This window comes from Narcine bancroftii, chromosome 4, assembly GCF_036971445.1.
Source record: "Narcine bancroftii isolate sNarBan1 chromosome 4, sNarBan1.hap1, whole genome shotgun sequence".
Taxonomy (NCBI): Eukaryota; Metazoa; Chordata; class Chondrichthyes; order Torpediniformes; family Narcinidae; genus Narcine; species Narcine bancroftii.
The window spans coordinates 212,413,607-212,426,060 of record NC_091472.1 but is presented as its reverse complement, the minus strand read 5'-3'; the positions used below and the strand labels follow the sequence as shown (position 1 = coordinate 212,426,060).

At 41.1% G+C, this 12,454-nt stretch overlaps 1 protein-coding gene across 4 annotated transcripts in view; it reads left to right on the top strand.

Moving 5' to 3' along the window:
- The window catches only part of ccnyl1 (cyclin Y-like 1), a 141,934-nt gene that overhangs the window by 13,258 nt on the left and 116,222 nt on the right, over positions 1 to 12,454 (top strand). Inside the window, exon 2 of one of the 4 annotated variants that reach the window (XM_069933889.1) lies at positions 9,795 to 9,864. The exons of the other annotated variants lie outside the window; for them this stretch is intronic. Within the exon in view, the coding sequence (XP_069789990.1) occupies positions 9,804 to 9,864 (61 nt within the window). The 5' untranslated portion in view covers positions 9,795 to 9,803. The remainder of the gene's footprint in view (positions 1 to 9,794; positions 9,865 to 12,454) is intronic. 4 annotated transcript variants of the gene reach the window in all.

The following is a 12,454-nucleotide window of genomic DNA, read 5'->3' as shown; positions in this document are numbered from 1 at the left end:
TGGAAACGGAAGAAATGGTAGACCCGGCAGACTGGAAGACAGCAAATGTCACACCACTTTTTAAGAAGGGATGTAGGCAGAAGACTGGAAATTGTCGGCCAATTAGCTTGACGTCTGTAGTTGGAAAAATGCTTGAAGCCGTCATTAAAGATGAAATAGTGAAACTTTTGGAATATAAGGGTTCAATCAGGCAGATGCAGCATGGTTTTAGAAAGGGAAGATCTTGTTTGACAAACTTGTTAGGATTCTTTGAGGATATAATGGGTGTGGTGGATAGAGGGGAACAGGTTGATGTTGTATATTTGGATTTCCAGAAAGCGTTTAATAAGGTGCCGCACAAGAGACTTATCAGTAAGTGACAGGAAAGTGGAGTCTGGGGAAGTATATTGGCCTGGATTGAAAATTGGTTGTCTGACAGGAGGCAGAGAGTCGGGATAAATGGGAGTTTTTCAGGTTGGCAGAGAGTGGTAAGTGGGGTGCCACAGGGGTCAGTGTTATGCCCACAACTGTTCATCATTTACATTGATGACTTGGAGGAGGGGACAAAATGTGATGTAGCCAAGTTTGCGGATGACACCAAATTGAGTGGAAGAGCAAATTGTAATGAGGATGTGGAGAGTCTGCAGAGGGATATAGTTAAGCTGGATGAGTGGGCAAAGGTCTGGCAGATGGAGAGGTTTGGCAAGAAAAATAAAAGAGCTGAATATTATGAAAAACCACAGCATGCTGTTGTGCAGAGGGACTTGGGAGTGCTTGTGCATGAATCGCAAAAAGTTAGGTTGCAAGTGCAGCAGGTTATTAAAAAGGCAAATGGAATGTTGGCCTTCACTAGAGGAATTGAATTCAGGAGTAGGGAGGTAATGTTGCAACTGTATAAGGTACTGGTGAGACCGCACCTGGAGTACTGTGTCCAGTTCTGGTCTCCCTATTTGAGGAAGGATATACTGGCTTTGGAGACGGTCCAGAGGGGGTTTACTAGATTGATCCCTGGGATGAAGGGGTTGACTTATTTTGAAAGATGAAATCGTCTAGGATTGTATTTGCTCGAGTTCAGAAGAATGAGAGGAGATCTTATAGAAACATATCAGATTATGAAGGGTATGGATAGGATAGATGTAGGAAGGTGTTTTGAGCTGGCCAGGGAAACTAAAATGAGAGGACACAGTCTCAAGATTCGGGGGAGTAGATTTAGGACATAGATGAGGAAAAATAGTTTTTCTCAGAGAGTAATGAATGTTTGGAATTCTCTAACCAGGGAAGTGGTTGAGGCTGCTTTATTAAACATATTTAAAATTCGGTTAGATAAATTTTTACATGATAGAGGAATTAGGGGATATGGGGAGAAGGCAGGTAGGTGGAATTAGGTCATAAATTAGATCAGCCATGATCTTATTGAATGGCGGAATAGGCTCGATGGGCCATTTTTGGCCTACTCCTGTTCCTACTTCCTATGTTCCTAAATGGGAGAAATGGGAATGGAAAGAATCCAATTCCTCTTGAAATGGGGTCACTGAGTTTGGAATCTCTTGGATGAATAGAAGAACTTTCTTATTCTTATTTTATTTTTATGTCATTATGATATTTTGTTGTCATTCTTTGTTTGGCTGGGGAGGGAGAGATTTGCTCTATGCTCTATTAGTTATCAGCCACTGGTGGGTGATTGTAATGGAAGATTCTAACCTGCTTTTTTAATTTGCAGCTCTTGGTTCTGTAAGGCTGGGAACCTGCTTGTTTTTAGAATCAGCAGACATAAGCTAAATTCCACCGAGGGGCCAGAGATGCTGTTATCTGAAGAAAGGACATCTGTGTACCAAGAACATTTAATCTTCCTGCTTGTTTTGGTCACAGACTTTCAGAAGCCTAGCCTTGATGCAAAATAAACCATTGTATTCAAAATGATAAGCTGAAAATTATGTTATTCATTAGAAGCCTAACATACTAGCTTGCTCACTTACCTTTCTTGCTGTGCTGGGAATAGGTGCTTGGGTAAGCAGTTTTTGGGTAATATAAGCCATGGTCCCACTGCTGAAGTTTGAGACTCTCCGAGAGGTGGCAACATCTCTCAGCAAGAAGAAGAAGAACTTCTAGAGTCCAGCCAACGTCCTGGTCAGGGGAGGTGGAGAAGCTGCTACCGGCGCCCTGACAACCTACTACAAGTGTGCAGTCGTTGCCTCGCTTCAGCAGTTGGGACCAGTCCAAGCGTTGATAAGTATAGTTGGGAAGGGCTTGCATATTGTCAGTTTTTGAATTTGTAATAAACATTTGTATAATCTGAACTGCTCTCGGTGTGTGTATCTATTTTCTTTCAGTAGCTCAAACACTGTGACCAATCTAAAATGAACAAAATGAGAGGTATAAGTTTACCCAAGACAATAGTGTGACCCAACCCCCCAAATGTACCAGCTAACCATGAAAAAGGATTCCAACCAAGGCTCAAATTATTCTTGTTGGCCACAATACCCAGACGCTGGACCTCACAAACAGATTTTGAAACATGCTGAACAATAGCATATTTATATAAGCAGGTAACCAAGGACTTCCTTGGTGTAATGCATCGGACCGTGTCCCCTAAGGAGAACTCCCTCGGAACGACCTCGACATTACAAATTCAACTGTTGGCACCTAAGCAGCTGTTAAGCCAGATCACCAGGAGCGTAAAACGGAGAACCTGGAACAAAGAAGCCTGATACATGTCACTCACGATATTGTAAGCTTTCAGTGTTTAAACAGACTAAATCATCCTGTCCCTCAATAGCTACCCACTGAGTGTTACCCTGGGCAGGTGTCACTATTTCTCCTTTTACAGGAGGGCCACTACCTGGTGGTGCCACCTATATCTTTTGTCCGGCATTCTCTAGTTCGGGAGTGGGGGGCAATGATTGTTTTTCCTCTGGAATAGGCTGTAATTCAGAAGCATGAAGAAGTCGGTGGAAAGGTGTACCTCCTTTTAAAGGGCGATGATTCAAATTGTCGACTGCCTGCTGCAGCACATGGCTCCACCCCTTCAGGGTCCCCAGTGGTGTTAACAAACGAATTTGTTCCTTCAGTAAGCCATTGATTCGTTCAACTAACCTGGCAGCCTGCGGGTAATAAGGAATATGGTGAACCCATAAGATATCGTTGTCATTTGCCCAATCACAGATTGCCTTCCCGGAGAAGTGTGAGCCATTATCAGACTGAATCTCCTCTGGAACATCATAACGAGAAATTAAATGGTTTAGTCCTTGGATAGTGCTAGCTTGGTCAGCCGTCTTGGTGGGAAAAGCAAAAACCAGGCCCGAAAAGGTGTCAACCATTACTAGGACGTAACGTTTACCCATACAGTTTGGCATGGGGCCTATGTAATCAATTTGCCAGACCGCAGCTGAGCGAGCACCCCATTTTATTCGGCCATGCGGACCAGGAGGAACAGTGCGGGACTTCACAACCTGACATGCTGGGCATGTACGCACGACCATGCGGACATCATCCTGATGGTTGGGTAAAGCATGTGTACGGGCCCATGTAGCTGATCCCTTCTCCCCCAAATGGCCACTCTGTTCATGTGCCCGTCGAGCCAGGGGGACGGTATCGGCGCGGCTGATAGTGGCAAGCTGATCTGCTACTGCATTATGTTGTGCCATGTTAGTCATCACATTGGTATGGGTATCAACGTGATATACGGTTATCTCACGGTGGTGGGAAGCATCCCACAACAGCTGCCACAACTGTTTGCCCCATACTGGGCGGTCATGTATCAGCCAGTTGTTCTTTTGCCAATCAGGCATCCATACCACAAGTCCATTAGCCACAGCCCAGGAATCAGTAAACAGGCGAAGGGGGTGATCATGGGGGTCTAGTGGTAAAGTGACTGCCTTCAACTCAGCATACTGACTGGAGCCACCATCCCCCTCCTCCGATAAGTGAGTTCCTGATCTGGGATGGTAAGCCACCGCCTTCCACTTTTGCTTTCCTTGCACCCACTGGCTGCTACCATCAGTAAACCAGGCATTCTCTTGTTCTGCTTTCTGTACCATCTCTTCCGTGGCCCCTTGGATCATCATATCATCAATATAATGGTGAATCGAGAGAGAAGGCGATACTGGCACCATCTCCAAATCACGGGCAATTAGGCTGTGGCAAATAGTGGGAGAGTGTACATAACCCTGAGGGAGGCGGGTGAAGGTATACTGGCGCCCCTTCCAGATAAAGGCGAACTGATCCTGTGAGTCCTCAGCTATAAGAATACTGAAGAAGGCGTTAGCGAGATCAATGACAGCATACCATGTTCCTGAGTTCCCAGTAGCAAGTTTTCAATAAGGGTAACAATGTCCAAAACTGCCGAAGCAAGTGGTGGGGCATGTTTGTTTAAAAAACAATAATCAACTGCCATTCTCCAGGAGCTGTCCGGCTTCTGGACCGGCCAAACAGGGCTACAAAAGGGCAACGTTGCGGACCTCACTACCCTTTCTTCTTGCAAAGCATTGATGGTGGCACTAATCTCTTCTTGCCCTCCAGGGAGGCGATATTGTGGAATGCACACTGGTTTCATGAGGGGTGGCACCATCACAGGATCCCACTTAACCTGACCCACTACTAGTCTTTTTGTAATAGTCCGAATTCCAAATGCAAATCCCCCTTGGCTAGTATTAAGAGCCGTATCGGCCAACATATTAATACCCAGGATACACTCGTCAGTAGCAGCCACCAGGGCATGTAACCAGACAGGGGAAGGGCTATCACCCACCATGGCACGGACTTTTATTTCCTTCGCCAGGGTGACCGCTCCTCCCAACCCCTTTATTTGAAATGTTGGTCCAGTCCAGAGATCGGGGTTACCTGGAATCACCGAGTGCTCCACACCGGTATCGACCAAGGCCAAATATTGGTGGTCATTACACCCACCCCAATGGATTGTTAACGGTATGTAGGGCCGTGGGTCCCCATGTGTCCATCGTACCTCAATGGAGTAGACACGGGAGCCCTGCCCACACCTTCATGCTTTAGTAGGGTTCGGGGGCTTCCAGGCCCACATGCCACTATTATCTATAAGAGCCTTGTTAACCATTTGTTTTACCTCATCATGCGTAACTGGAGCAGGAGAAGCCGGCTCGATAGGAGCAGCAGTGGGAGCAGAGGGCACAGCTGGGCCAGGAGGACTCAACAGCTGGGGAAGATGTTCCCTTGCCTTCCTCTTATAAAGGGCATAAAGGACTGCAGTAGGTTTCCCATCAATATCACTTTTAGATACGCCTAACTTTAACAAGGTTAGAAAAAGGTCCTTTCTTGTTGGTCCGTTATTAGCAGCCACCCCTCTCGTTTCATCCTGCTTGTCTGATTTAACCTGGGTTGTATGTGAGTGGATTTTACCTCCCAATTCTAATTCTCGAAGCCCAGATAAGGCGTGCACCGCCTCAGACACAGGGTGCCCAATTAGCGGACTAGTTATGGACAGAACCAGTCCCCGTGTAGTGGGTTGGGCGGAACGAACCAATCTGGTATGCATTCCGGCCGTGAATATCTCTTCATCAGGGCTACCCCCATGTACCCACAGCCTCAAACGCCCTGCATACAAGGCAGAGGCCAGGGCCTATTGACGAATTACTGCTATACCCTCCTCTGGGGTTCCCCAATTGTTCTGCAAATGTAGATCCCAATCTACTGGTGACAGGTATACTCGTAGCAGAGTAGTAAGTAAGTAATCCACCTCTCTCTCTCTACCCCGCAGCTCAGCAGTGACCCTGATATCAGTAGACAATGTTCTTAATCCCAACAAATCCTCAGGGGTTAAAAATACATTCCCCCCCCCCTCCCCCTTGTTCCCAGACACGCAGGAGCCAGGCTGCTAGAGTTTCTCCTGCCTTTTGCCTAAATCGATCTCCAATGGCAGCCAGCTCTTTTATAGAGGAGTCACGTATCATTGACTGCTTCCGAACCCTGTTCCCACTTTGGCCCACAGGGCCCTCCACTCAGTCTAGGGGAGGAGGTCGAGGCCATCCCGTAGAGGGAGTAGGCCATAGAGCATCAGCAGGGGTTTGGGTATTTTCCCCTGGGTCCACGTGTGAGATCGGGGTATCTATCCCTTCAAATCTCTACCCTTACATCATCCCCCCTTCCGTCTGTTTGGGAAATTTGCTGCCTTATAGGGCGGGGGTGAACAGCAGGTAGAGAAGGTAGTATGTTAGACACATGCTGAGGAGTATCTGCATTATTACCATTGTCATTCCAGATATTCCCATCCCAATCCTCAATTACATCAGGATCGTCACCATTCCTTATCATGGCACGAATACGATATGGATCGGGTTCTACTCCATGCCTTTCCTTATCTGCATAGAGCTGCTGCCGGAGTTTAATATTACGGCAGATCGTTTGGACATACTTATCTTCCCATTCTTTGGCTCTGCCCTGACTGGTGCGAACAATCTCGCTCATCATGGAACAGCGTTGTCGCATGGCTTCTAGCTCCTCCTCTAATTGCTTTCTCTTGCGCTGATTCTGCTTCATGCTGAATGGAGTGGCGTAAGGCTGTGGCCAGCAGCCAAAAACCATCCGTCAGCGTCCCCTTTTTTATCAGGAAATTTACTTTCTCAAAGGAGAGTGGCAACCCGCTCTCCCAGAGGTGCACTTGATGAATCTAACTTCTCATCCCAACTAATGGGTGGTCCCAACAAAGACAGGGTATTGGCCAACATGCCAAACCCATCATCTTTGGAAGTCCATCCCGGAATCAAGAACTGCTCAGGGCTCACCTCTTTCTTTCGGCGAAACATCTTGAGACCAACCCTGCTCGCTGCGCCAATTGTCTTGGGTAAACTTATACCTCTCATTTTGTTCGTTTTAGATTGCTCACGGAGTTTGAACTACCAAAAGAAAATAGACACACACACCGAGAGCAGTTTAGATTATACAAATGTTTATTACAAATTCAAAAGCTGATTTCAAACTACAATATGCAAGCCCTTTCCAACTATACTTATCAATGCTTGGACTGGTCCCAACTGCCAAAGCGAGGCAACGAATGCACACTTGTAGTAGGTTGTCAGGGCACCGGTAGCAGCTTCTCCACCTCCCCTGACCTAGACTCTAGAAGTTCTTCTTGCTGAGAGATGTTGCCACCTCTCGGAGAGTCTCAAACTTCAGCAGTGGGACATATTACCCAAAAACTGCTTACCCAAGCACCTCTTCCCAGCACAGCAAGAAAGATAAGCGTGCAAGCTAGTATGTTAGGCTTCTAAAGAATAACATAATTTTCAGCTTATCACTTTGAATTCAATGGTTTATTTTGCATCAAGGTTAGGCTTCTGACAGTCTGTGACCAAAACAAGCAGGAAGATTAAATGTTCTTGGTACACAGATGTCCTTTCTTCAGATAACAGCATCTCTGGCCCCTCGGTGGAATTTAGCTTGTGTCTGCTGATTCTAAAAACAAGCAGGTTCTCAGCCTTGCAGAACCCAGAGCTGCAAATTAAAAAAGCAGGTTAGAATCTTCCATTACATTGATCCACACCCAAGTTTTGTTTGGGGATTACTGCCTCATCTATTCTTTTGGGTTTTTTTTTTACTTTAAAAAAAATTTTTTATTTTTATTTTATTTAGTTTCTAATTTGTGGTTTCTTTTTCTCCTATTGGAGGGCCTATTTACGTTGATTTGTTATATTGTTAGTTTTTAGTAATATTAGTGGATTTGTCAATGTTGAAGTTTGCTACTTTTAATGTTCAGGGTTTAAACAATCCGATTAAGCGTAAGCGTATTTTGGCGTATATTAAGAAAATGAAAATTGATGTCGCTTTTTTACAAGAAACACATCTGAATGTCAAAGAAAGAAAGTATGAAATTGAAGAGGGATTGGGTAGGACATGTATATTCTTCTTCATTTAATTCCAGGGCTAAAGGTGTAGCAATTTTGATACATAAGAATTTATCTTTTGAATTACAATCAATGGAGGAAAAGGCAGGATGTATTCTTAAATTAAATTGTAAGATTTTTAGAGAATTTTGGATTTTACTTAATATTTATGCCCCAAATGAAGATGATGAAACATTTATTTCGGATGCATTTCTATATCTGGGTCAGGCTAATGAGAATGTTTTAGTTGGTGGTGATTTTAATTGTGTTTTGGAACCTTTATTGGATAAGTCTCCAAGAAAGTTAAGAATTCTAAAATGGCAGTTCAGGTTCAAGCGTTGATGAAAGATCTCAATTTAGTGGATATTTGGAGACGTCTTAACCCGACAGAGAAGGATTTCTCCTTTTATTCAGCTCGACATGAATCGTTTTCAAGGGTTGACTTTTTTTTAGTATTGGCACATCTACAGGGGAAAATACAACAAGCGGAATATAAAAGTAGGGTGATTTTGGATCATTCTTTGTTATACTTTACATATATAACTTCCGAAAAAGTTCAAGTGGCTCATCGTTGGAGGTTTAATATAATGCTGTTAAAAAATGCAGAATTTATTGATTTTTTTGAAAGAACAAATTAATTTTGTTTTTGAAAGAAAATTCTAATTCTGTTCAAAGTAAATTTGTAGTATGGGATGCTATGAAAGCTTATTTGAGAGGACAAATAAATTAGTTATACTTCTAAAATAAAAAAGAATCGATTAAATCAGAGTCTTGAGTTAGAGAAACGGATTAGTGAATTAGAAAAGGAATTTCAGAGAGACGCTACAGAAGATCAGAAAATAGAATTGTCTAGGTTGAAATTGGAATATAATACTTTGCAATCTTATCAATTTGAGTATGATTAATAGGACTAAACAACAATATTATGAATGTGGAGGGAAAGCACATAAGGTATTGGCATCGCAATTAAAGAACGAACAGGTTTCGAGGACTATTAATGGTGTTAGACGGAATTCGTTTATTACATATAAACCTCGTGAGATTGATGATGAATTTTGTTCATTTTATAAAAAAATTATATACATCTGATGGAAAACAAGAAAACAGATCGATTGATCTTTTTCTATCACAATTGAACTTACCGACCTTACAAGATGTAGATATACAGGAGTTGGAAGCACCATTTACTGACTCGGAAATTAAAATGGCTATGATGGAAATGCCAAACGGTAAATATTGATGATGGATTCTCGGTCGAATTTTATAAAGTCTTTTATGATGACCTCTACAGTGTTTGGAGATGTTCTACACCAGGTCGGAGAACATTATGAATTGCCTGAGTCTTGTTCTAGTGCTTTAATTACGGTAATTCCAAAGAAAGATATGGAACCTTTGAAAGTATTTTACATATAGACCGATTTTGTTGTTGAATGTAGATTATAAAATTATAGCTAAAATTTTGGTGAATAGATTAGCTAAGTTTTTACCTAAGTTGATTCATATGGATCAAACAGGTTTCATAAAGAATAGATATGCCTCGGATATGTGATTAGTTTGATTAATAGATTTCGACAATCTTTAGATCACCCGATGGTGATATCTTTAGATGCCGAAAAAGCGTTTGATAGAGTTGAGTGGAATTTTTTGTTCAAAGTTTTGGAGAAATTTAAGTTTGGTTCTTTTTTCACTGGTTGGGTTAAGGCTTTATATAGTAAACCGATAGCCAGAGTACTGACGAATGGTTTGATTTCAGAACCGTTTAAACTGACCCGATCTACTCGTCAAGGTTGTCCTTTATCACCAGCTTTGTTTGCGTTAGTGATCGAACCTTTAGTACAGTTGATAAGACAGAATACACAGATACAGGGTATGAAAGTTTTAGATGAGGAATATAAAATTAATTTATTTGCTGATGATGTATTGGTGTACCTAACAAATCCAGCTCAATCCCTTTTGCATTTGAAGGAGTGTTTGATGCAATATGGACGTCTTTCTGGATATAAAGTTAATTGGGGGAAAAAGCGAAATATTACCGGTGAGTGAAGGAGATTATTCAGCTTATAAGAACATTCTTAACTTAAAATGGACGGATCGAATTAAGTATTTGGGTATAATTATGGATGTCAATTATCAATCTTTATATAAATTAAATTATGTTCCATTAATAAAAAAAATTAATACTGATTTGATTAAATGGAAAGATTTACCTATTAATTTATTGGGTAGAATAAGTACAATTAAGATGAATATTTTTCCACGTATACAATATTTATTTCAATCTATTCCGTATTTACTTGATAATATTTTTCGAGATTTGAATAAAATGGTTAGGGAGATTTTATGGAGAGGTAAATTTTCAAGAGTAGCTTTGAATAAATTAACTTGGAAATATGAACTAAGGGGATTTACGTTTACCACATTTTCAAAATTATTATGAAGAAGCCCAACTTAAATTTACTAGTTCATTGATGGATTTGGAACGGCCCCCTAGTTGGGCCAAAGTTGAGATGGCAAATATTTTTGAATTTGAAATACATCAATTTTTGTTTAGATGGAATGTAAATTTGTTACAGCAACATAATGTGCCTATACTAAAACATTTAATGAAGTTGTGGACAAAGAAAAAGAAAATGATAGGTTCTAGTGATGAATTGTCGGCCTTGACTCCGTTGTATAATAATCAACTTATTTCTTTTTCAATACATAATCGAAGTTTATTAAATTGGAGATTTAAAGGTGTGGAAAATTTGGGAGATTGTTTTAAAGAAGGTAAATTTTTTATCTTGTGATCAGATGAGGGACAGTTATGATATTGATAAGAATTCTTTGTTTCTTTATTATCAAATTTGATCTTTGGTAAAGCATGTGTTTGGTAGAGATATGACTTTACCTGAAATGACTAAATTTGAGACTTTTCTTATGAAGGTACCAGAGACGGGTTATATTTCATTTATGTATCAAATATTACAGGATGGTATGGATAAAAAGGGTTGGAGGGTTGGGGTAAATCTAAAGGTAAATGGGAAGCGGAGATTGGTTTTACTTTTTCCGAGGATGATTGGTCAGATATTTGTTATGATAGTGTAACTAGACTGATAAATCCACATTATGCAATGATTAATTATAATTTTTTACATCAATTATATTTAACACCTGAAAAGCTAAAAAAAATATGGTTTTCATGAATCAGATTTGTGTTTTAGATGTGGTAACGCTGTTGGAACTTTTTTTCATGTAGTTTGGTCATGTGTGGAAGAAAGTACAATAGTTTCTGGAATAACTGTATAAAATTAAAATACCTTTAGATCTGACAGTATTTTTATTGGGTAGTTTGCAACCTCTGAAAGGTTTGGAATTAGATAAATTTCAACTTGCTTTTGTATATTTAGCATTACCTGTAGCGACAAAATGTATTGCTAGTACGTGGAAAGATACGAGATATGATTGATATTAATAGATGGCATAATGAGATGAAATATTGTTTAATAATGGAAAAAATTACATATGTTTCGCGTGATAACTATAGTTTTTTTATTAATAAGTGGTTATATTCAGAATATTTATATTTTGATTTACATTGATTAGATCTTAATAAGTATGCTTAATTTTTCTTTAATTTTTTTCTCTTTATGGCTCTCCTTAGGAGAGTTGGCTGAAGGGGTGGAGAGTTTCCTTTTTTTTCTTCTTTTACATATATATAAAATATATCGTTCATGCTTTGTTTATTGTTGTATATGTTACTTATTATCTGTATTTTGAACGAATAAATAAAGTTTAACAAAAAAGGTAAATCAGAATGTCAAATATTGCACCCACATGGTATAGGCGTGTGCGCAGTATTGGATTGAAAATACAGTAATAGCATTGGGCTAACTCATGCTGTTGTGAATGGCCACGCAGCAGTAAACTCTAAAGCAAATTACTGTCCGTCAGATTTTAATTGGTCCTGACTGAGCCAAGCCTTTTACAGGACTGCTCACTTGGGTCTGTTTCTTTAAACTGTTATTTAAATATTTCTGCAGGTTGAGAGTATTATTTTATCTTGAATTTATAACATCCATATCTTCTTTCTTTCTTTTTCTTTGGCTTGGCTTCGCGGACGAAGATTTATGGAGGGGTATGTCCACGTCTGCTGCAGGCTCGTTGGTGACTGACGTCCGATGCGGGACAGGCAGGCACGGTTGCAGCGGTTGTAAGGGAAAATTGTTTGGTTGGGTGTTGGGTTTTTCCTCCTTTGCCTTTTGTCAGTGAGGTGGGCTCTGCGGTCTTCTTCAAAGGAGGTTGCTGCCTGCTGAACTGTGAGGCGCCAAGATGCACGGCTTGAGGCGATATCAGCCCACTGGCGGTGGTCAATGTGGCAGGCACCAAGAGATTTCTTTAAGCAGTCCTTGTACCTCTTCTTTGGTGCACCTCTTTCTCGGTGGCCAGTGGAGAGCTCTTTCCAATCCAGAGATCTCTACACAAAATTGTGTTGAGGGCATCATGGTACAGTGGGAGTGGTACAGTGAGCCACCCCCTTGGGTGATGCTGATAAAACAATGGCTTCTCTGCCCTTGCCAAGTGGAGGCAAAAGATCCCATGGCAGAATTTTAATAATCATTGTGGGAGATGCCCTGACAGAGCCT